At 35.8% G+C, this 26,672-nt stretch overlaps 1 protein-coding gene across 3 annotated transcripts in view; it reads right to left on the bottom strand.

Moving 5' to 3' along the window:
* Positions 1–26,672, bottom strand: part of col11a1a (collagen, type XI, alpha 1a) — a 243,243-nt gene that overhangs the window by 66,945 nt on the left and 149,626 nt on the right. For all 3 annotated transcript variants that reach the window (XM_061965881.2, XM_061965879.2, XM_061965880.2), the window contains 12 exons: positions 26,587–26,631; positions 21,881–21,934; positions 21,694–21,801; positions 21,553–21,606; positions 19,392–19,445; positions 18,761–18,805; positions 18,616–18,669; positions 18,434–18,478; positions 16,485–16,538; positions 16,266–16,319; positions 2,443–2,496; positions 2,254–2,361 (listed from right to left, as the gene is read on the bottom strand). In XM_061965881.2, coding sequence (XP_061821865.1) covers positions 2,254–2,361; positions 2,443–2,496; positions 16,266–16,319; positions 16,485–16,538; positions 18,434–18,478; positions 18,616–18,669; positions 18,761–18,805; positions 19,392–19,445; positions 21,553–21,606; positions 21,694–21,801; positions 21,881–21,934; positions 26,587–26,631 — 729 coding nt within the window. The remainder of the gene's footprint in view (positions 1–2,253; positions 2,362–2,442; positions 2,497–16,265; positions 16,320–16,484; positions 16,539–18,433; positions 18,479–18,615; positions 18,670–18,760; positions 18,806–19,391; positions 19,446–21,552; positions 21,607–21,693; positions 21,802–21,880; positions 21,935–26,586; positions 26,632–26,672) is intronic.

The following is a 26,672-nucleotide window of genomic DNA, read 5'->3' on the forward strand; positions in this document are numbered from 1 at the left end:
ACTACTTCTACTACTACTAATACTACTACCACTAATAATACTAATAAAAATACTGCTACTACTAATAATAATACTAATACTGCTAGTAGTACTACTACTAATAATAATAATCATTTATACTAATACTACTAACATTACTAATAATAGTTCTAATAATAATAATAATATTAATACTACTACTATTGATACTACTACTACTACTACTACTTCCAATAATAATAATAATAATAATACTACTGCTACTACTACTAATAATAATGATACTAATAATAACATTAATACTAATAATAATACTAATACCCATAATACTAAGACTAATAATATCAATAATACAGCTACTAATATTACTAATAATACTACTACTACTACTACTAATAATACTACTACTATTAATAATACTACTACTAATAATACTAATACTGCTAGTAGTACTACTACTAATAATACTAATCATTTATACTAATACTACTATTACTAATAATAGTACTACTAATAATAATAATATTAATACTACTACTACTAATAATAACACTATTAGTACTACTACTACTACTACTACTAATAATAACACTACTAGTACTACTACTACTATTACTAATAATAATAACTACTACTACTACTAATAATAATAACTACTACTACTACTAATACTAATATTACTAATAATATTACTACTATTAATACTACCACTACTACTATTATTACTAATACTACTACCACTAATAATACTAATAAAAATACTGCTACTACTAATACTAATACTGCTAGTAGAACTACTAATAATAATACTAATCATTTATACTAATACTACTAATAATAGTACTACTACTAATAATAATATTAGTACTACTACTATTAATACTACTACTACTACTACTACTAATAATAATAATAATACTACTGCTACTACTACTAATAATAATGATACTAATAATAACATTAATACTAATAATAATACTAATACTCATAATACTAAGACTAATAATATCAATAATACTGCTACTAATATTACTAATACTACTACTACTAATAATAATACTACTACTAGTAATAATAATACTACTAATAATACTAATACTGCTAGTAGTACTACTAATAATAATACTAATCATTTATACTAATACTACTATTACTAATAATAGTACTACTACTAATAATAATATTAATACTACTACTACTACTAATAATAATACTAGTACTACTACTACTAATAATAATACTACTACTACTGCTGCTACTACTAATAATAATGATACTATTAATAACATTAATACTAATAATAATACTAATACTCATAATACTAATAATAATATCAATAATACTGCTACTAATATTACTAATACAACTACTACAAATACTAATAATCATACTACTAGTAATAATAATAATTATAATAATAATAATAATAATAATAATACTGCTTCTAATAATAATAATACTAATACTGCTAATAGTACTACTACTACTAATAATAATATTAATCATTTATACTAACACTACAAATATTACTAATACTAGTACTATTAATAATAATATTAATACTACTACTACTACTAATACTAGTACTACTACTAATAATAATAATACTGCTACAACTACTAATAATGATACTAATAATAACACTAATACTAATAATACTACTACTACTACTCATAATACTAATAATAATAATATTATTAATAATACTAATAATATTGATACTAATATTAATACTACTACTACTACTACTACTAATAATAATACTACTAATACTACTACTACCAATAATAATAATAATTATTATTATATTACTACTACTACGGCGCAGTGGAAGAATGGCCGTGCGCGACCCGAGGGTCCCTGGTTCAATCCCCACCTAGTACCAACCTCGTCATGTCCGTTGTGCCCTGAGCAAGACACTTCACCCTTGCTCCTGATGGCAGCTCCCTCCATCAGTGTGTGAATGTGTGTGTGAATGGGTAAATGTGGAAGTAGTGTCAAAGCGCTTTGAGTACCTTGAAGGTAGAAAAGCGCTATACAAGTACAACCCATTTATCATTTATCATTTACTAATAATAATACTAATAATACTAATAATATATATGTGAATGTTTGGCCATCGACACAAGTATTATAATCACTGGATGAACAAAATATCCTTCTGAGAGGCAGTGTCCACTGCAGTGGACATTTGTACTCGTCATAATGGAGCCTATTTCTCCTCTGCATTGGACGCTGGCTCTCAGGAGGTCACGTGGCCCTGTCCTGACTCACCTTTGCTCCCTCCTTGCCAGCAGCTCCAGGGAGACCCTGCTCTCCAGGTGGACCAGGGGGTCCGGGGTGGCCTCTCTCACCGACTGGACCGGTCTCTCCCGTGGGTCCCTAAAACGTCATTGAAGTTGTATTTTAACCCAAGCTCGCATGCATGCATGTATTTGAACAATAATATTTATTTGTTGTTACCTGGGGCCCAACAACACCTCCTGGCCCTGGTGGACCCGTTTTTCCTTGGAAACCCTAGAAAGAAGCACACAATTTAATTATGTAGGCATAAATAAAAAATGTATAAGTGATAAGTATTTCAAATTGACGTAAATGAGCATTTATTGCCGTTTAATAGACGCAGGTCCTTCCTTCTTCAGTACATAAATATCCTGCAAACGTCCTTATTCGTACCACTTCATCGTCATTGCGTCATCTCAGGAGGACGTCTGCTACTTGACTCAAGAACAACTTGAATGTCAGAATAAAAGACCCACTCTTCTCTGGAGGAGTGTTGGGTGGAAGATACCGAACGATACTAGAATAAGTCTATGATGACACGTTTTATCCTTCTTTACCCTTCATATGCACACCATATTGTGTTACATTACAATACTCTGAAATTTACATTGACGCTCTTATTTTGTTAAGTGTGCAGTATATTCCTTTGCAAATATACAACATACTCATGTATGAAAAACATAACTTTTTTTTTTTTTTTAAACATATGTCATTATGCATCTATGCATTTTCTACCGCATTTTCCTGTGTTTTTGGCACTATTTCCTGTCCAGCGCTCTTATTTTTGGTTCACGTACTGTCTGTCTTCATTTGGTTGGTGCACTGATTCTCCACACCTGCTCTTGATTAGTGATTAAGTTGATTGTTGTTGGTTTTATGCACGCAATTACAAGCGATACATCATATAGTTGACACATTTACATATTTGAAAAGGAGCAGGAAGAAGCAGAGCTTATTTATTCCTAAACCTTTTCCAATTTACAGCAATTTAGTAGCACATAACACATATGTGTACTTTATTGTGTGAATGCATTAACACTAAACCTTCTATTTTATTAAAGTAAAATACACAATGGACATTATATTAAGTACATAATGGACGTTTTGTAATGATCATTTTGTTTATATTGTCAGTCTTGCAAACCTAAATGAAGGAAGACGTGTAAAGACATAAAACTGAGGAATTAATAATAATAAAAAATGAACATCAATCCTCTACAAAACTTCTGGAGCTTCTGTTTCTGGTTGAAAAATGTTGACATAGTAACAGTCCGAATTGAAAATGGGTATTTCGGTATTCCTGGAATTTCGGGAAAACTGGGAATTTGTACAGGAATTTTTTTTTTTAATTAAAACTTTTGTTGTCCCAATTAAGGAATACGTACATTCATTTATATACAAATTTCCTGGAAATTTGGGAGTTTTAGGAAAACCTGGAATTTCTGAAAATATCAATACTAGAACAATTGCCCTAAATGATATAAATGGGTTGGAATTTTTTAAATCGGTTGAAAAATGTTGATTTAGTAACAGTCCGAATTGAACATCGGTATTTCGGAATTCCTGGAATGTCGAGAAAACCGGGAATTTGTACGGGGGAAAAAATTAAACTTTTGTTGTCCCAATTAAGGAATGTTTTGAAAGTGCAATGATCAAAAGCGGTTGAAAAATGTGGACTGTGAAAACTTTCCAGGGAATTCCTGGAATTTTTTTAAACTCGGAAAACGGTAGTTTGACTGTCCGAGGTGAGTGGAGTGTGTGGATGGTGGAACGGTTCAAATCGGTATTTCTTCCCATTTTCAATGGGGAGAAATACCGGAAAACCGGGAATTTTGGGAAAGGGAAAACATGTTTTGCGTTCGATATATCGGAAGAGTAGTGTGGGTGGATGGTTGAAAGGTCGGAATCCGGTTTAAAAAATGCGAAACATTTGGAGAATTTTTAGGGTATTGTAGAACTATGAATACGTACATTCATTTATAAACAAATTTCCCGGAAATTTGGGAGTTTTAGGAAAACCTGGAATTTCTGAAAATATCAATACTAGAACAATTGCCCTAAATAATATAAATGGGTTGGAATTTTTTAAATCGGTTGAAAAATGTTGATATAGTAACAGTCCGAATTGAACATGGGTATTTCGGAATTCCTGGAATGTCGAGAAAACCGGGAATTTGTACGGGGAAAAAAAAATTAAACTTTTGTTGTCCCAATTAAGGAATGTTTTGAAAGTGCAATGATCAAAAGCGGTTGAAAAATGTGGACTGTGAAAACTTTCCAGGGAATTCCTGGAATTTTTTAAAACTCGGAAAACGGTAGTTTGACTGTCCGAGGTGAGTGGAGTGTGTGGATGGTGGAACGGTTCAAATCGGTATTTCTTCCCATTTTCAATGGGGAGAAATACTGGAAAACCGGGAATTTTAGGAAAGGGAAAACATGTTTTGCGTTCGATATATCGGAAGAGTAGTGTGGGTGGATGGTTGAAAGGTCGGAATCGCGTTTAAAAAATGCAAAACATTTGGAGAATTTTTAGGACATTGTAGAACTATGAATATGTCCATTCATTTAAATACGAATTTCCCGGAAATTTGTGAGTTTTAGGAAAACCTGGAATTTTTTAAAATATCAATACTTGAACAATTGCCCTAAATGATATAAATGGGTTGGAATTTTTTAAATCGGTTGAAAAAATGTTGATATAGTAACAGTCCGAATTGAACATGGGTATTTCGGAATTCCTGGAATGTCGGGAAAACCGGGAATTTGTACGGGGAAAAAAATTTAAACTTTTGTTGTCCCAATTAAGGAATGTTTTGAAAGTGCAATGGTCAAAAGCGGTTGAAAAATGTGGACTGTGAAAACTTTCCAGTGAATTCCTGGAATTTTTTTAAACTCGGAAAACGGTAGTTTGACTGTCCGATGTGAGGGGAGTGTGTGGATGGTGGAACGGTTCAAATCGGTATTTCTCCCCATTTTCAATGGGGAGAAATACCGGAAAACCGGGAATTTTGGGAAAGGGAAAACATGTTTTGCGTTCGATATATCGGAAGAGTAGTGTGGGTGGATGGTTGAAAGGTTGGAATCGCGTTTAAAAAACGCGAAACATTTGGAGAATTTAGGGCATTGTAGAACTATGAATATGTCCATTCATTTAAATAAGAATTTCCCGGAAATTTGGGAGTTTTAGGAAAACCTCTAATTTTTGAAAATATTGATACGAGAACAATTGTCCTAGATGATATAAATGGGTTGGAATTTTTTTAATTGGTTGAAAAATGTTGACGTAGTAACAGTCCGAATTGAAAATGGGTATTTCGGTATTCCTGGAATTTCGGAAAAACCGGGAATTTGTACGGGCAAACAATTTTTAACTTTTGTTGTCCCTATTAAGAGGAATGTTTTGAAAGTGCAATGGTCAAAAGAGGTTGAAAAATGTGGACTGTGAAAACTTTCCAGGGAATTCCTGGAATTGCTTTGGAACTTGGAAAATGGCAGTTTGACTGTCCAAGGTGAGTGGAGTGTGTGGATGGTGGAACAGTTCGAATTGGTTGAGATTTTGTTTATATTGTCAGTCTTGCAAACCTAAACGAAGGAAGACGTGTAAAGACATAAAACTGAGGAATTAATTAAAAAAAATGAACATCAATCCTCTACAAAACTTCTGGAGCTTCTGTTTCTTCATGTTGTTAACTATCTGTCTAGCTGCACACGCTGGAAAGGAGTAACGATGACAAGATAATAAACCTCCTTTTTCCAATATAGATGTTGCTGCAGCGTTGCCAGATGTACACAATATATACTTGTGGGCTTCCTTACACTTTAAAGCAGGGGTCCCTATAGAAGGGCCCGTGGGCCAAATTTGGCCTGCTGAGTCGTTTTGTTTGGCCCGCCAAAGGGTGGGCACTTAAATTTTTACATTTTGGTTATTTGTGTTTCAAGCTTTAAATGAGGGTTTCCTAACCCAAAATCCACATAGGATGTAGGCGTGATATCAGCCAAAAAAAACAAGTATCGGATGATATCAGTTTGCATGTCAAATCTCTGATATAAGCATCGTGTTCACAGTTAACATTTAAATGTCTTCCAATGAGCACACACTTTTCTTCTATTTTACTCTAGTCATTTACCAAAGGTAAACATGCTCGGCTATAGGCTACTAGGGGCTACACAACAGCTAAGCACTCAATAGCACACAAGCTAGGCAGACATATATAATAATCATTGAACAATAAAACATATTTGTCAATATAAACAACTATCAATATTTATAGTTGCATATTCCACATCATCAAACGTACAGCGTCATAAGCAAAATGCCACTCCACTTCAACTTAAAGACAGCTTAAGTCCATAATAAATAGGTTAGTGTTTTTCACACCTGCCGAAAAACACTAATTTGACTAATTTCACTTGATCCAATTTTAAAAAAAATATTCTATACCAAAAAAAAAAAAAATACAAGTATGTATGATTCCTGCTGATATTGCACTGGATCAAAATCAGTATCGGACAATTCTCTCAAGGCTCCAATATCGACTTAAAATTGCTGTCTTTGGCCTGCGGCCCACTGGCACATGTTCACTTTGGCACCCCAGCTCAAAGAATGCCAAAATGATTGCATTCTAAAATATTATCCAAAATATAATATTTTTAGAATGCAAGAGTTTTGGCATTCTTTAAAGCGTATGCAGGCCCATAATTATATATTTTGTACGTCTGAATGTTGGAAAGAGGAGGTTTGAATTGACTGAGTCACAGCCAACCCACTAGACAACTAAAAAGATATTATACAAAATGCAGTTTTAAATGTTATATATATGAACAGTTTGTTGTTGATTTCATTGCAGTACTGCTTTGTATGTGCAGTATTTACTACACAATCAGTACAGGCTAAAAGTTTGGACACTTCTTCTCATTCAATGCGTTTTCTTTATTTTCATGACTATTTACATTGTAGATTGGCACATCAAAACTATGAATGAACACATGTGGAGTTATGTACTTAACAAAAAAAGGTGAAATAAATAAAAACATGTTGTGGAGGGGGGCGTGGCCTGCGGACCTGCAGCGAAGCGGGGTGTGCCAGGACCGGCTTCGAGATCAGCGACAGGAGCGTAGATGGCCCACCTGGGCGTGTTTATCTAATCATCATCTCGAAGCCGGTCCTGGCACACCCCGCTTCGCTGCAGGTCCGCAGGCCACGCCCCCCTCCACAACATGTTTTATATTCTAGTTTGCTCCGATGACTTTTCGCACACTCCTGACATTCTCTCAATGAGCTTCAAGAGCTAGTCACCTGAAATGGTTTTCCCTTCACAGGTATCATACTTTTGATGCCTTCAGTGACAATCTACAATGTAAATAGTCATGGAAATAAAGAAAACACATTCAATGAGAAGGCGTGTCCAAACTTTTGGCATGTACTGTATATAAAGCTTGTTTTTGAGTGTGTTTCAATGTTGTTTTTTTACCTTGACTAATTGCTGCTTAGGACCAACTAATAGGGATCTATTTTAAACAAATAAACAAGCGTACAATCATTTTAAAAATGTGGGATGGTTTGACCCGCTGACTATTCACAAACTCAAAACTAAACTGCACACCGCCTCTTTTCACAAAAAGTTGTGAGTTTATTCCAAGATAAAACTGCATTGAAGGTAAACGATACAGTATATACCAGAGCTGGGCAAATATTTTGACTCGGGGGCCACATTGAGAGAAAAAATGTGTCTGGGGGGGCCAATGTGTGTATAAATGATATATACACATTTAGCTGTAAAAATCTGCAGTACAGTATGTGTATTTGGCTCCCTTTTTTTTTTCAGGAACACTAATACCAAAAGTCACAATGTCAGAGTTAAAGTTATGACGGACCAACTAAAAAAAAAAACGTAATGGAATTTTACAGTTTTTTACTGAATGGGACACCCAAAATGTACATTAAAATAAAGAAAGTGTGATTTACAATATTAACTATGAACAATAAAACACTGAATATTAACAACATATGAACATCAGACCAGCTCCTCCATAGTTGTGCATAGAGATGTCCGATAATGGCTTTTTTGCCGGTATCCGATATTCCGATATTGTCCAACTCTTAATTACCGATTCCGATATCAACCGATACCGATATATACAGTCGTGGAATTAACACATTATTATGCCTAATTTTGTTGTGATGCCCCGCTGGATGCATTAAACAATGTAACAATGTTTTCCAAAATAAATCAACTCAAGTTATGGGAAAAAAATGCCAACATGGCACTGCCATATTTATTATTGAAGTCATAAAGTGCATGATTTTTTTTAACCTGCCTCAAAACAGCAGCTTGGAATTTGGGACATGCTCTGTGGGCGGGGGGTGTCCATTGTGGCGTCCCGGAAGAGTTAGTGCTGCAAGGGGTTCTGGGTATTTGTTCTGCTGTGTTTATGTTGTGTTGCGGTGCGGATGTTCTCCCGAAATATGTTTGTCATTCTTGTTTGGTGTGGGTTCACAGTGTGGCGCATATTTGTAACAGTGTTAAAGTTGTTTATACGGCCACCCTCAGTGTGACCTGTATGGCTGTTGACCAAGTATGCTTTGCATTCACTTGTGTGTGTGAAGAGCCGTAGATATTATGTGACTGGGCCGGCACACAAAGGCAGTGCCTTTAAGTTTTATTGGCGCTCTGTACTTCTCCCTACGTCCGTGTACACAGCGGCATTTTAAAAAGTCATACATTTTACTTTTTGAAACCGATACCGATAATTTCCGATATTACATTTTAAAGCATTTATCGGCCGATAATATCGGCAGTCCGATAATATCGGACATCCCTAGTTGTGTATCTTTTACAATCAAGCAAAACACAACAAAAATGTAAACAGCAGCAAAATATGAATGCAAAGTATAATAAACACCAACAATATGATATATTATCACTTTTATGCAGAAATTTGTTGTAAAAATCTGCTTCCGCATATGTTCCTGACACATGCGTTTCGGGCTGGCTGCTCTGTAAACAAACCCCGCCCACTCTGCTTTGTTCCTGGTCTGAGCTGCTGTGACGTAGATTACCGTAATAACTACTATAACACCCAAAAGCGCAGATTTCAACCATTGAAATACTTTCTATAGTTCAAGACTTAAAGTCATTTAAAAAACAGACCTGCACATCATAATGGCAAATACAGTTTTGATGTTAAAGGTCTAAATAAAATTATGTACACTGCAAAAACTGAAATCTAAGTAAGATGAAATATCTCAAATAAGGGTGATATTTGCTTATTTTCTGTCTGATAAGATCATTCTTCTCACTAAGCAGATTTTATGTTAGAGTGTTTTACTTGTTTTAAGTGTTTTGGTCCTAAATGATCTCAGTAAGATATTACAGCTTGTTGCTGAGATTTGATGACCTATATTGAGTAAAACATGCTTGAAACTAGAATATCAAGTGTTGCAAAGCTGTGTCATCAACACTCACAAGTATAAAACTACTTTTTTAAAGTAATCATTTCTTACTTCGAGCATAAAAAAGAAATCATGATGCTGAGCGCATATCATTATGTCAAGATAATGGCACTAGCATTTACTTAATCTAAGAATATTTTTCAACATATTGAGCAAAGAGGTCTCATATTTTTTTTTCTACCAAGAAAAGTGCACTTGTTATTAGTGAGAATATACTTATTTTAAGGTATTTTTGGGTTTATTGAGGTTAGCTAATTTTACTTGTTTTGGAAAGTCTTGACAAGCCAAATGTTATTGTTCTATTGGCAGATAATAAAATATAAAAATAATAAAATACCCCTAATTTTTTTTTCTTCTTGTTTTTGAACACTGACTTTTTGCTGTGTGTGTTTGGGTCCTGTCGAGGCAGGTATTTACATATATCCGTATTTAAGTGTTACTTCTTTTCATTTCATAAACATATTACAAAACAGCTAGTGTTTTTCTTCCAATTGTGGTCTTTTGGTTGTCTGCAAATACTGTGTGCTTAAACCTTGAGTGAGGAATGTAAGAAATAGAGATACTCCTTTCTCTTATCTAGCCTTATGTCCAGGTGCGGAGGACAATGGGCATGTGTTTTGGCTGGAGGGACAAGACTGCGAGGGTGGGAGGAAGAGAGACTTAAGAGGGGAGAGGGTTTTTCAAGGGGGGGCAGACCATCTTAGCTGCGCGATTGAATGTTCTATGCTGGACTGGTCTCAATATATTTACAAAGCTTTGCAAATATATTGCAAAATACCTATTCTGTCTCTGGTGGTGTTTCTACTCAGCTTTAAGTGTCGTAAAGAGCTGAGGAGCGACCTGCGACTTGAATTCCCTGGGAGGAACAACTGGTCCGAACGCAACAGTCCCCTTTTCTTTTTTTTTCTCTTTTTTTGTAGGAACACTAATACCAAAAGTCACAATGTCAGAGTTAAAGTTATGACAGACCACCTCAAAAAAACGTAATGGAATTTTACAGTTTTTTTTACTGAATGAGACCCAAAACATACATTAAAATAAAGAAAGTGTAATTTACAATATTAACTACGAACAATAAAACACTGAATATTAACAACATATGAACAACAGACCAGCTCCTCCATAGACATCTTTTACAATCAAGCAAAACACAACAAAAAACAGCAAAATATGAATGCAAAGTATAATAAACACCAACAATATGATATATTATCACTTATATGCAGAAATTTGTTGTAAAAATCTGCTTCCGCATATGTTCCTGACACATGCGTTTCGGGCTGGCTGCTCTGTAAACAAACCCCGCCCACTCTGCTTTGTTCCTGGTCTGAGCTACTGTGACGTAGATTACCGTAATAACTACTATAACACCCAAAAGCGCAGATTTCAACCATTGAAATACTTTCTATAGTTCAAGACTTACGGTCATTTAAAAACAGACCTGCACATCATAATGGCAAATACAGTTTTGATGTTAAAGGTCTCACAAAATTATGTAGAAATGTCCGGCGGGCCGGGTTGAAACTCTTAATGGGTCGCATGTGGCCCGCGGGCCGTATTTTGCCCAGATCTGCAGCATACAGTGGTAGGGTTTTACTGTAGCAACCTAAATAACGTCAAAACTGGTAGAAGAGTTGCCATATTTTAAGTTAAGTGTGTCCATAGCGCTTGCCTTCCCCCTTTTTTTTTTGTTTATGTTTCTCTCTATCAGGGTGATATAACACATCCAGCTATGTATTATTTCGCGGGAACACAAATATTTACGACCTCACTCGGAAATAAATACACTTCATCTTTATTTGCACGTCCTGCAATGCAATGTGCATTGGCGTGTTTATTGCCGGTATCGATACCGGAGCGTGCTTTACGGCTATAAATCCACGTCCGTTTAACGACGGCATGAAGAGTGCTTCGTCATTCGGAGAGCAAAAGAGAAATGTACACTGTGCAAGGTGTCACAAACTATGGTGCACTAAGTAGCAGGTTTTTTTTTTTAGTACTTTTCACAATAATAATGATAACCGTGATAACTGTTGCGTTCCATTCCGTAGAACATCTTTTGCCCAGACTGCCTTTTCAATAAAAGGAGCGGAACTATGGAACTCTCTACCTGACACTTTGAAAAGTATACCTGCACTTGTCACTTTCAAAAAACAAACAAAATTGTAGCTATTTGAGCAACAATCGTGTTCCCATGTTTAGTTTTTACTAATTTTTACTAATTGCTTTTTATCCAGTCTGCACTTTGTCTGTGTTATTATTATTATTATTGGCTTTTATCTAGTCTGCACTTTGTCTGTATTATTACTATTATCATAATTATCGACTCCTCTTTGCCTCATTCTTTTTATTTTCCTATTTTTAATGATGTTTAGGTCTGTGTTGTTGTTGGGGACAAGTGTTGTAAATTAGCTTTGGCTACAAACACTATGATGCATACATTGGATAAATGTTTCAGATATCTATGTTTCTGTATCTGTCCTTATTTCAAATAAACCTTTATATACATTTTGGTCACAATAGCCGTGATATGAAACTCTCATATCGTTACATATCTATTTTGTAGTGTCTACTTTTGCAAGGTAGACAACACAACACGTTGTAAACCCTGTGGCTTCATTTTCTCTGGTTAAAAATACAACCCACTTGAAGCGTTGGGCATCTACACAACAGTATAACTAATATTTCCAAATGACTCACACTGTACTGAATTACTGTTACTATTAAAGACAGTAGAGAAGGAGCAAGAGTGGTTACTCTATCAATACTTTTGTTGTACGTATAGGTGAGCTTGCCCGCCAATCTAGAATAAAACTACTTTGTTTCTTCTAATATTTTAGTCATTGTTTTAGCTGAAATGTTGCTTCTTTTTCCCCCACAATGGACATTTATAAAATGGAGAAGATAACGGCTTTTATTAATTATAAATTGGAGAAATGTACTTCATACTGGGAAAACTGGGTCAACTATGTCACGCCCCATAGGCCTGATTTTATTTTCTCGAATAAGTGATTGTACTGTTTAAAAAAAGATTACTCTTTATTAGAGATGTCCGATAATGGCTTTTTTGCCGATATTCCGATATTGTCCAACTCTTAATTACCGATTCCGATATCAAGCTATACCGATATATACAGTGGTGGAATAAACACATTATTATGCCTAATTTTGTTGTGCTGCCCCGCTGGATGCATTAAACAATGCAACAAGGTTTTCCAAAATAAATCAACTCAAGTTATGGGAAAAAAATGCCAACATTGCACTGCCATATTTATTATTGAAGTCACAAAGTGCATTATTTTTTTAACATGCCTCAAAACAGCAGCTTGGAATTTGGGACATGCTCTCCCTGAGAGAGCATGAGGTGGGCGGAGTTGGGGGTTGGGGGAGAAGGGTATAGGACCGGGGGGTGTATATTGTAGCGTCCCGGAAGAGTTAGTGCAGCAAGGGATTCTGGGTATTTGTTCTGTTGTGTTTACGTTGTGTTACGGTGCGGATGTTCTCCCGAAATGTGTTTGTCGTTCTTGTTTGGTGTGGGTTCACAGTGTGGCGCATATTTGTAACAGTGTTAAAGTTGTTTATACGGCCACCCTCAGTGTGATCTGTATGGCTATTGACCAATTATGCATTGCATTCACTTGTGTGTGAAAGGCTGTAGATATTATGTGACTGGGCCGACACGCAAAGGCTGTGCCTTTAAGGTTTATGGCGCTCTGTACTTCTCCCTACGTCCGTGTACCGCTCCGTGCAGCGGCGTTTTAAAAAGTAATACATTTTACTTTTTGAAACAGATACCGATAATTTCCGATATTACATTTTAATGCATTTATCGGCCGATAATATCGGCAGCCCGATGTTATCGGACATCTCTACTCCCTATATGTCTGTAGTTTTTTTTCTATTTATTTATTTACTATCTGTTTATATTCTTTTATTTCTTCTTCTTCTTCTTTTTTTTAATGTAGTTATTTGTTAATATCATTATTACTTTGGTTTGTTTTAGGCATCGTTGGGATGTAAACAAAAAACATATTTTGACATTTAGGGCAGACAATAGATGTATACAAATATGATGTAATGGATAGGAATGTCTGATGCTGGATGTCAATAAACATTAAATAAAAAACATAAATATATTTGGTTTTTTTTTTATGTTGAATAATACATAACACACAATAAGGTATAGTGTGGAATGTACTTATTGAAATATTCACAAAGTTCAGGTCTTGTTGTGAAATTAGTTTTATAGGTGCTCTGCAATAATAACTCATACAAGTGCTTTTAAGACTACCTCAAAGGTGCGTTGTCCTCTACACTTTATATTGTAGTCGACCAAATTTTCTGTAATTTTAGTCTAAAACTAAATTAATTTAGATGACTGATATATGACTGAAACTAAAATACATTTTCGTCAAAAGACTATAACTAAAACTGAATCTGTCAAAATTAACACTGATGGACGATTGCCAAGGGCGACATTCTCAAAGGGGCGCCACAAGTATGAGGAAAGAAAATATGGGCTCAGCAGCGCTCATCATCATCATCATCATCATTTATTTTTATTCCTTTCATGAAAAAGCATATATACAAGCCACATACAGTTGACACTTTCATTGTTTTTTGTTTCTTATACATTTCCATAATCAGAAAGGAGCAGATGGAAGAATACTATTCTTATATTTATCTGCCCCCTTTTTAACACAAATTATTTTAGATGACTTTATCACTGTTCCCTCAACCAACACCCCAACTGCAACATACTTTTTAATTTTCCTTTAAGCATTTTCACAATGACAAGTCCAAATCAAAATCAAAAATCAGTTTGACATAATTCCAGTTGTCTATTTTTGTAACTCTTTTTAAATTCAAATATATTCTTGCAACTTTTTAAGTCTTTCTTTAGAGAATTACCGTATTTTTCGGAGTATAGGTCGCACCGGAGTATAAGTCAGAGAGTAAGAGAGTCATCAACTCGAACCTCTATCCACTCACAAACTCAAGCTGGAGTCAAATACGTATATTAATTCATTATATTTTCCTTGGAATGTATACTCTTGTATCTTGACTTATTCTTGGCTCTATGACACAAATGACTGCTCCTTCTTATGTCTCTAATAACATAATATCCATTTTCTATGGCACTTTTCCACATTTCAAATAATATTATTGGACTTATCTAGAGATGTCCGATAATATCGGGCTGCCGATATTATCAGCCAATAAATGCTTTAAAATGTAATATCGGAAATTATCGGTATCGGTTTCAAAACGTAAAATGTATGACTTTTTAAAATGCCGCTGTGTACACGGACGTAGGGAGAAGTACAGAGCGCCAATAAACCTTGAAGGCACTGCCTTTGCGTGCTGGCCCAGTCACATAATATATACGGCTTTTCACACACACAAGTAAATGCAAGCATACTTGGTCAACAGCCATACAGGTCACACTGAGGGTGGCCGTATAAACAACTTTAACACTGTTACAAATATGCGCCACACTGTGAACCCACACCAAACAAAAATGACAAACACATTTCGGGAGAACATCCGCACCGTAGCACAACATAAACACAACAGAGCAAATACCCAGAATCCCTTGCAGCACTAACTCTTCCGGGACGCTACAATATACACCCCCACACCCCCCAATCCCACTCACCTCAACCTCCTCATGGTCAGGGAGAGCATGTCCCAAATTCCAAGCTGCTGTTTTTAGGCATGTTGAAAAAATAATGCACTTTGTGACTTCAATAATAAATATGGCAGTGCCATGTTGACATTTTTTTCCATAACTTGAGTTGATTTATTTTGTAAAACCTTATTACATTGTTTAATGCATCCAGCGGGGCATCACAACAAAATTAGGCATAATAATGTGTTCATTCCACGACTGTATATATCGGTATCGGTTGATATCGGAATCGGTAATTAAGAGTTGGACAATATCGGAATATCGGATATCGGCAAAAAAGCCATTATCGGACATCTCTATTAATAATATTTTCCTTGGAATGTATCTTGACTTAATCTTGGCTATATGACACAAAATGACTTTACTTTCTATGGCACTTGTCCACATTTCAAATAATATTAATATTCCTTGGACTTATCCCGACTTATTCTTCTTCTATCTTATTTTGCCGCTTAATGCGAGACGAACCGGCCAACGAACCCCGACATATCTTATATCGCCGGAAAGGTCTCGATTGTGCCGACAGCGGTATTTGTAGTTGGGAACATTTCGTCTTACCATGGCGACGCTATTCCGGAAACAAATCGCTATGGGCCCATTGAATTGGTACCCACCTTTTATAATGGAGGTTTTTGTCGGCAGAACGCTCAAAAAACCAGGATTACCCCCTCCTGTAGCTCAGCCATGCTTTCACGTAGCTCGGTGCTTAATGTCTCATTTTGTTCACACACTTGTTTACTTTCACCCTGGCTGAAAAGATTTCACGTCCGATGTTTAGTTTTGGCTGGATGGCCATCGGAAGGCGTGTCTAATTGGCATGTCGCTCGCTAAAAACATCATTGTTTTTAAAGTACTCACTGTCTCACCACGCTGGCCAGGGTGTCCGGGCAGTCCGTCCTTCCCAGGCGGTCCCTGTTAGGAACAAATTGAGATATTCAATATTCGTGGCGATTTATCGTCAGTATTGGTAGTTTTGCAAGAAATATCACTTCTAGGCTATAACATCAATAATGACTGTATTAAGAGTCATGAATCAATAATGTAAGAAACAAATGGAATTAGATAAATAATACTTACAGGTGGCCCCTTTGGCCCAGAGAAACCCACTGGTCCCTGAGGTCCTTGAGGACCCTATAATAAACACATAAGACAGTCAATGATTCGGTACCCATTGCAAAAGGAAGATTTCGTTATGCATTGGAATTAGAAGGGATGTTAGAACTAGGGTTGCAAAATTCCGGGAATATTCAAAGTTGGAAACTTTCCATGGGAATTAGCGGGAATATATGGGAATTAACGGGAAATTAACGGGAATAATCATTGAATGCAACATGCTAGATCCTGCAGCATGATTACTAGCAAAAACAACCTGATTTAATGCAAAGTCAGTTAAATTTCAACCCTGCACTGTGCATTCCTCCATCCCATGTGCAGTGCATTCTTCCATCACATGCACAGATAATTCCCAGCATGCTACACACTATAGCCCACACTAGTATTTGAGCCCAAGGACTTCATCCAGTCAGGTAAGTGTTGATGGGGTAAATATATTTGATCTATGGTATTCAAGTTTAATAGTGGTGTAATTGCTTGTTACTGTATGACTGTAGACTACTCCAGCAGACATACACTCAAGCTAGCTAGCTGTTCCTGTACTTGTTAAATGATTTTGGGGCCAATATCTGCAGCTAGCTAGGTTTATGTACTACCACGGTCTCATAATGAACCGAAAATATTTCTCCGTTAGCCGTGATGCTAATTTTCTCTATGTTAAAGCCCATTCATTTATGCTAACAATGTTAGCGATTCGAATTTACCTTTTTTGTGATGTGTAAAGTTCAACTAGCAAATACTAAATCAAAACATGTAGTTTCCTTTGCCTTCTGTTCTGCTAGCCATTCTGTTGTCATACAAGAATGTAGCTTATAGTTCGATTTAGCATGCTGATTGAGTGTTCATGTATTCTTCTGGCCTATTTCTATTCATTTGTCCATCAGTAATGTCAGAATAATTGTATCTAAGTTATCACAAAACTTTGTGTTTCAATGAGTTCCCGGCGAGCAGACTAAAGCTGTCTTTGATCCTACCAAACAAAAGGCTTGTAAAACTCCACTGTGGAGGATGGGAAGCGACATGAAGTTGTCGGTTTCTTTGATGTATTGTAATCCACAGGAAGATTTTGTCTTGACCCGAGATCTACAAAGCGGAGAGGAAGCAGGACCTGACTCCCCTCTAGGCACCTTTTCTTTGAACTGTTTTGTTGCCAAAGGCAGCGGCTGTTTACGACCCCCCTTCCTTTAGAAACAGCTGTTGCCATGTAATCAGGGAAAGACCAAATAAAAGAGGAGGCGTACAATCTTTTGTCAGAGCGTGGTGGGACACTGTACAAGGACACAGGTCTACGCATTTCTCCTCATTGAGACACATTTTTATTCTGTCTCTGTTTGATTTATTGCTTCTTGTCTTGTTTAATAGATGTCATCAGTGTTTGAACCTGACAAGTAAAATATTTTTAAAGACTACTCCAATTGTTTAGCTGACTATTTATATATGTGTGTGGCATTGCATTAGTGTTTTACAAGCTTCTCATCTTATTCTACAGAATAAGATGGACGGTGTTCAACTTTGAATAATAAAAAAATGGTCAAAATGACCAACTTCCCGAGCTTAACTTCCCGTGGTAAATTTCCGGAAATTTACCGGAAACTTTCCACCCCTTTGCAAATAGTTAGAACTAAATATGGATTATTAAAAGGAGGATTTGGAACATTTGTCAAAAAGCATGTTGTATTTGTGTTGTAGAATATTGGTTGGGAAATAACCAAAATTCAATGGTCAACCCAACACTGATTGAGCGCCGTCAAAAAAACATGTTTCAACAGGAGGTTTGAGTTGCCCAACGTCAGGACCTAAATCAACAAGTGCTCAACGTTGTTTCAATGTCTTGTCATGCTTAAATGAAAACGTAAGGACTGAACTGCCAAACTGAGCCTTGGTTTAGTCAGACTCTTGCATCATGGACTTACTCTCTCACCAGGCGGGCCCGGAGGACCGTCGTTGCCCGATGTGCCCTGCAAATACACAACAACAAATGATCAATAACTTGCTTATTTGTACTTGAAAGCGGCATGGTTCAGATTAGATTTGGTCGAAAAGCAACAGTTTCTCTTTTACATTTTTCTCCTTGAAAGAGTAATAATGAATGTACCTTTGCGCCAGGCTTTCCAGTTGGACCTCTGGCTCCTCGAGCCCCACGGGGACCCTATAATAATAACAACATACAACTAAATGATACGACTGTTATGCATTTAAAAGTAATAAACTATGGATGCTATGCAATAATCACAGCATACCGTTGGACCTCTCTGCCCTCTCGGACCAGCTTTGCCTGCAACACCCTATTAGAATAACAAAAAAAACAAAAATCAGTACTTTGTAGTGTTGAATATAAGGGGTGTTGATATCAGATAGTGGTTCGATATCAGCAAATATCATCTGAACTCTGATATCTAGAAAGCGCTCCGATAAAAGCAGTCCTGCAACGTGTTTACTTTGTTATTTACAGCTAAAAAGTTGGTCTTTTATTTTAGTGAAGTCATTTACAAAAAGGTAAACATGGAAGGCTACAAGCTACGAGCAGCTACACAATAGCTAAGCACACAATAGCACACAAGCTAAACATATGTAATAAGTGTCCTTATTCGAGCAATATTGCATTCTATATTTGTCAATGTAAACAAGCATATTACTTAACATACCAAGTCTCTAAGACAGAAGCATCCAGTAACAAACGTGTCCGCAGCATTCAATTTAATGCACCATGAGCTTAACTTAATGAACCATTGTGGCCACAATGCCTAAATAATAAATGTGTGCATGATTCGTGCTGATATGATATCACTATCGGTATTCAAGGCTCCAAGCAAACGTTGTGTCGGGACACCCCTGTTAAATAAGACGCTGGGGCCACAGTCTGTTACTTACCCTGGCACCTTTCTCTCCGTTGGCTCCAGGGAAGCCAGGGAAACCGCTTGAGCCCTGCCAAAAAGGAGGAAGGTGATATATAAATTTGAACCTGCTTCAGAATTTATGTCGCCCAAATGTTTTTATTACTCTCCAGGCAGGAAAAACAATGTCAACTGCATTAAAAGAAACAAAAAAAACATACATTTTTCAGGGAGTTGGTGAAATGTCCACTAGGTTGGAAGACCTACTTTCATTATTCACTGTAAATAATGTTCGTAATGAGTTTAACAATTGCCATATTATCTTATTTCCAGGACAATAAGTCCAATTTTGCGCATGATTGTTCACTCAAATATTTAAAACTCTCCCCAGCTGTTGCTTGATGTCACTCTCATTTTTATACCTGCAAGGGTCTCCGGAACAGAAAAAATGGACAGATAATCATATCCTGTTCTTATCCTGTTTTTTTTGTTTGTTCGCACCAAGAACAGCTGACCACTGGGTGGCAGCGTATGGCAAGACACAATAGCGTCCGCTGTAGCGATTGATGCGCAACCTTAAAACATTACGATTCCCGGATAAAGGACAAAACAACATTTAAATAGCTGTCCACTGTAGTGGACCAGTGTGCATCACAGGTTCTTCAATATTACACTGCATATTCAACAGATTGTGCATTGGATTTGTGATGATAGTTAATTGATATCATATCATCTATACTCAACACAAATATATAATATATTGTGTATTTTTAAAATATTATTTATTATATGTTAATATTCTAACGTTGATGGTGTGCCTTTGGCTTTTTGCCTGCCTCGTTCAAATTAAAAGACCTTCTTTTCTGCACTTTGCCTGCCGTCTCTGCATTCTGTGATCACACCAACTACTGTTACGTGGAAACGACAAAGATGGACATGGGGCTCACGTACAATGAAATGATTCCTCCTACGACCATGTGTACACACGCACAGGACACAGATGGTGTGTTTGACAAACGGGTGAGCGCTAAAAAACAAGTGAACATGACCGTATATGTAGATGTAGATGTACAAATGTCTGTTAAAACAAACTAACGTTAAGGGAAATTAAAAATGATCTTACCACATTGTGGTGTGTCACCACAAGTTGCATTGGAAAAATTAAAAAACAAATATGTTGAGTGAAAACATGCAAAATCACATTTTTTTTATCATATATATACATATACACACACATATATATAATGTGTATGTATGTATGTATATATGTGTGTGTGTACGTGTTTATGTATATATGTGTACATATAAATGTCTGTGTATGTATGTATGTATATATGTTTGTGTGTATGTGTATATGTGTGTATAGAAATGTGTGTGTTTGTAAGTATATATATTTATATATATATATATATATACATACAGTATATATGTATGTATATATACATATATGCATGTATATATATACATATATACGTGTATATATACACACACATATATACATATAATGGGTAATGTGTATGTTTATGTGTGTGTTTGTATGTGTGTATATACGTGTCTATATCTATAGGTGTGTGTGTGTATATATATATATATATATACATATATGTATGTTTATATATAAATATACTGTATGTATGTATATATAAATATACTGTATGTATGTATATATATACACGTATATATACATATACTGAATACGTATATATGTATATATACATATATGCATATATACAGATATACGTGTATATATATATACATATATATACACACACATATATATATCTATAATGTGAATGTATATATGTGTGTATATATAATGTGTGTATGTATGTGTAAGTATGTATGTATATATATATATATATACACACACACACACACACACACACACACACACACACACATATGTATATATATATATATATATATATATATATATATATATATATATATATACATACATACACGTATATACAGTACATATACTGTATACATATATATATATATATATATATATACACACATGTATCTGTATATATATACATATGAATGTGTATATATATATATATATATATACACAAATACTTGTGTATATATATATATATATATATATTATACGCTAAGACACAACTATGTGATGCATCACTTTTAATTGCATACATGTTCGAAATAAATGCGAAACAACAACAACACTAACTTACCTTGGGTCCTTGTCTTCCTGGATATCCCGGCAATCCTGGAACTCCCAGTTTACCCTGAATCATAATTACAATAATAATCATAATCAATAAATTCATCATTTTAGCCAAGCAGATGAGAGGAAACGTATGGATTTAAGTGACCTTCTCTCCAGCTGGACCGAGGGGACCCGACTCCCCGTTGGGGCCAGATCGACCCTTCGGACCCTCAGGACCGTCCTCTCCGCGGGGCCCCAACATGCCGAGCTCACCCTAATGCCCAATTAAAAAAAAAAAAAATCTGTATAACATTTGAAACATCTTTTAATAAACGGGGTGAAGTATTCCTTACCCGGTCTCCTTTGATACCCATGTCCCCTTTGAAGCCAGGGAAGCCATCTTCACCCTAAAACAAGAAAATAACTTTTATAATATGCATGATTACCCAGTATCATCCTTTAAATGTAATTATCAGACTATTTTGGTCAATTATTACATGCAGTGTTGACGCTTTAGGGATGAAATTATCCATGCTGCCATCTGCTGGCCAGATTGTGAAACAGCACGTGCACATAATCCTAATGCACCAATTTCGCACATTCGGTGGACCGCTGATAAAACATAAATAAAATGTTGCACTATTAATCGTAAATGAATGTTACTGAAATATGCTGGTGTCACCTGTCCCTTTTCATTCTATTTGAAGGACACTGCAGCACGGCCTTAAACGTCACACCCTGTCCCACACGCACTTGAGGTAAAGCCCATCCCTTATTCATGACAAACCCCCCTTTGGATTTCTGCTTTAATAATTCAGAAAGACAACATCACTATGGAGACGACGACATCACACAGCTCGATTATCTATTTCATACGACGCCGTAGCGGTATCGATCCCCCGGTGAACGCCTCTGATAATTCAAAGACGCCGTTCGTTTTAAATTCTACGCACACAAAGGCAAACACTTCAAACGCCTCCAGATGAACTGCATTGTTCTTTGAGAGCGAGAGAAGCCTTGTGCGTGACAGCTTTATATTCACACTAAGTCTTTGCCTCCTCTGGAGGAGGCCATCGAGTGACCCCTTCCGAGCAACGGTGCAGCCGCAAGGGATTCACATCAACCTAAAATCAGTCTTCTATTGTCGAAACTATATTTTGTGCCACGTTTATACTTTTAATATAGGATTAATACGCTGAAGTAGTTGGCAATGTCACCTTTTCAACTGCTAATTCTCCCCGGTGTTATGCAAAAACCTCAACGTATATTCGTATTAAGGATTTTGTTTATTTGTAAGAAGGAAATACCCCAGCAGGCGCAAGACATTGATACAACGTTGATTATACGTACCTGTCCTTTAAAACTGACGTTGAAACAACGTTGCAAAATAGCTGTGTTTGTAAATTGAGACAACGTTGATGTCCCACGTTGTTGGTTGGGAAAAGACCAAAAATTCAATGGTCAAGTCAACGTCACAACCTGACATTGAATCAACGTCGTCAAAGAGCATGTTGTTTTAACGTTGTATTTGTGTTGTTTAATATTGGTTGGAAAATGACCAAAATTCAATGGTCAAATCAATGTCAAAATCCAACATTGATTAGACGTTTAATATTGGTTGAAAAATTACCAAAATTAAACGGTCAAATTAACGTCAGAACCCAACATTGATTGTGCGTCGTCAAAAAGCATGTTGTTTTAACGTTGTGTTTGAGTCTTTTAATATTGGTTGGAAAATTACCAAATTTCAATGGTCAGATCAACGTCAGAATCCAACATTGATTAAACGTTGTCATAAAGCATGTTGTTTTAACGTTAAGTTTGAGTTGTTTAATATTGGTTGGAAAATGACCAAAATGTCAATGGTCAAATCAACGTCACAACCTGACATTGAATCAATGTCGTCGAAAAGCATGTTGTGTCAAAGTTGTATTCGTGTTGTTTAATATTGGTTGGAAAATGACCAAAATTCAATGGTCAAATCAATGTACGAATCCAACATTGATTAAACGTCGTCAAAAAGCATGTTGTTTCAAAGTTATCTTTGAGTTGTTTAATATTGGTTGGAAAATGACCAAATTTCAATGGTCAGATCAACGTCAGAATCCAACATTGATTAAACGTCATAAAGCATGTTGTTTTAACATTGTATTAGTGTTGTTTAATATTGGTTGGAAAATGACCAAATTTCAATGGTCAGATCAACGTCAGAATCCAACATTGATTAAACGCTGTCATAAAACATGTTGTTTCAACGTTAAGTTTGAGTTGTTTAATATTGGTTGGAAAATGACCAAATTTCAATGGTCAGATCAACGTCAGAATCCAACATTGATTAAACGTTGTCATAAAGCATGTTGTTTTAACGTTGTATTAGTGTTGTTTAATATTGGTTGGAAAATGACCAAATTTCAATGGTCAGATCAACGTCAGAATCCAACATTGATTAAACGCTGTCATAAAACATGTTGTTTCAACGTTAAGTTTGAGTTGTTTAATATTGGTTGGAAAATGACCAACATTTCAATGGTCAAATCAACGTCAGAATCCAACATTGATTAGAGGTCGTCAAAAAGCATGTTGTTTCAACGTTAGGTTTGAGTTGTTTAATATTGGTTGGAAAATGACCAAATTTCAATGGTCAAATCAACGTCACAACCTGACATTGAATAAACGTCGTCAAAAAGCATGTTGTTTTAACGTTATAGATAGATAGATAGTACTTTATTGATTCCTTCAGGAGAGTTCCCTCAGGAAAATTTAAATTATGTTATGTTTGAGTTGTAGAATATAGGTTGGGAAAATGACCAAATTTCAATGATCAAATTAACGTCAGAACCCAATATTGATTAAACGTAGTCAAAAAGCATGTTGTTTCATCGTTATGTTTGAGTTGTTTAATATTGGTTGGAAAATGACCAAATTTCAATGGTCAAATCAACGTCACAACCTGACATTGAATCAACGTCGTTAAAAAGCATGTTGTTTCAACGTTGTATTTGTGTTGTTTAATATTGTTTGGAAAATGACCAAAATTCAATGGTCAAATCAATGTCAAAATCCAACATTGATTAGACGTTTAATATTGGTCCAAAAATGACCACAATTAAACGGTCAAATTAACGTCAGAACCCAACTGTCAAGACTTGGACTATGGGTTGTTTGTTTTCCCGAGATGCAAGTAAAGCTGGATCGGACATGGCTTGGAGGGGAGTACATATTTATTTAAACACTAACAAACTACAAAAAAAGAAGCAAACAAAAGGCGCGCACAATGGCGGAGAACAAACTTGACTAATGAAACCAAAAGACTAGCACAAAGGCAATTAACTATGAACATGAAACAAAAACACTTACTGTGGCATGGCATGAAGCATGAACTATAGTAAACAGGAATGTCATGGGTAGCAGAGGTAGTATGGATAATGTCACCAGGACGATCAACAGAAACAGACAGGCTTAAATAGCAGTGACATAATTAGTGACAGGTGCGCAAGTGCAAAGCATGAGACAGGTGCGTGACATGAGGACAGGTGAACTAATGGGTAGTCATGGAAACAAAAACAATGAAGCGTAAACAGAAACTAAAGAGTCCAATAACTAAACAAAACAAAACATGATCCAAAAGACATGACACCAATATGACCAAAATGTCAATGGTCAAATCAACATCACAACCTGACATTGAATCAACGTCGTCAAAAAGTATGTTGTTTCAACGTTATGTTGGAGTTGTAGAATATCGATTGGGAAAATGACCAAATTTCAATGGTCAAATCAACGTCACAACCAGACATTAAATCAATGTCGTCGAAAAGCAACCAACGTTGTATTAGTGTTGTTTAATATTGGTTGGAAAATGACCAAAATTCAATGGTCAAATCAATGTAAGAACCCAACATTGATTAAACGTCGTCAAAAAGCATGTTGTTTCAACGTTAGGTTTGAGTTGTTTAATATTGGTTGGAAAATGACCAAAATTTCAATGGTCAAATCAATGTAAGAACCCAACATTGATTAAACGTCGTCAAAAAGCATGTTGTTTCAACGTTAGGTTTGAGTTGTTTAATATTGGTTGGAAAATTACCAAAATTTCAATGGTCAAATCATTGTCAGAATCTAACATTGATTAAACGTCGTCAAAAAGCATGTTGTTTCAACGTTGTATTTGTGTTGTAAAATATTACTTGGGAAATGACCAAAATTCAATGGTCAAATCAACGTCAGAATCCAATGTTTTTTAAAACGTTTTTAAACGATGTCAAAAAGCATGTTGTTTCAACGTTATGATTGAGTTATAAAATACTGGTTGTGTTAAACGGTCAAATCAACGTCACAACCTGACATTGAATCAACAACGTCAAAAAGCATGTTGTTTCAACGTTGTATTTGTGTTGTTGAATATTGGTTGGAAAATGACCAAAATTCAATGGTCAAATCAACGTCAGAACCCAACATTGATTAAACGTTGTCAAAATGCATGTTATTTCAACGTTGTATTTGAGTTGCTCAATGTCAGGAACTAATTCAACGAGTTCTCAACGTTGTTTCAATGTCTTGTGCCTGCTGGCTGGAGAGAATATATGTATAAAATAAAAAGAAACACATCACAACAGGACTGTCTGTGAACGTATCTTGTTGTTCCAACTTTGTCCACTAGATGGCATCCTAACTTTGCTTCTAAACATAAGTCTTTACACAAAAATTGCACGCGACTTTATTGCCCTAGTCTGCCAGAGAATAAGAGCACATAGCAACAAGGACCCCTTTGTGCCAATTTAGCAACGGTGTCCGTATATTTAGCAAGTATTCAGACCTCTCTAGATTCATTTTTCCAAAAATGCGACCGACCTCGTTCCAAAGTGCTGCTTGTGACACAAATAAAACCCAAAACAAAGTGACCCAGGACAGTTAATTAGTATTTTCTAATCATATTTGTTTTGCCACAGCGTCCATAGAAAGTACACACAAATAGACTGAAGTCCTGCACCAAGGTCTGAAGTAGAAATGCAGACAAAACTCACAGCCTTTCTGAGTTCTGGCTTGTACGTTTGTTTACCTTCTCTCCCTTTGAACCTTTCAGCCCCCGGACACCGTCGGCACCCTGTAGAACAGGAAGCACATTCATTATCATATCATATGAAG

Source organism: Nerophis lumbriciformis, linkage group LG07 (assembly GCF_033978685.3).
Source record: "Nerophis lumbriciformis linkage group LG07, RoL_Nlum_v2.1, whole genome shotgun sequence".
Taxonomy (NCBI): Eukaryota; Metazoa; Chordata; class Actinopteri; order Syngnathiformes; family Syngnathidae; genus Nerophis; species Nerophis lumbriciformis.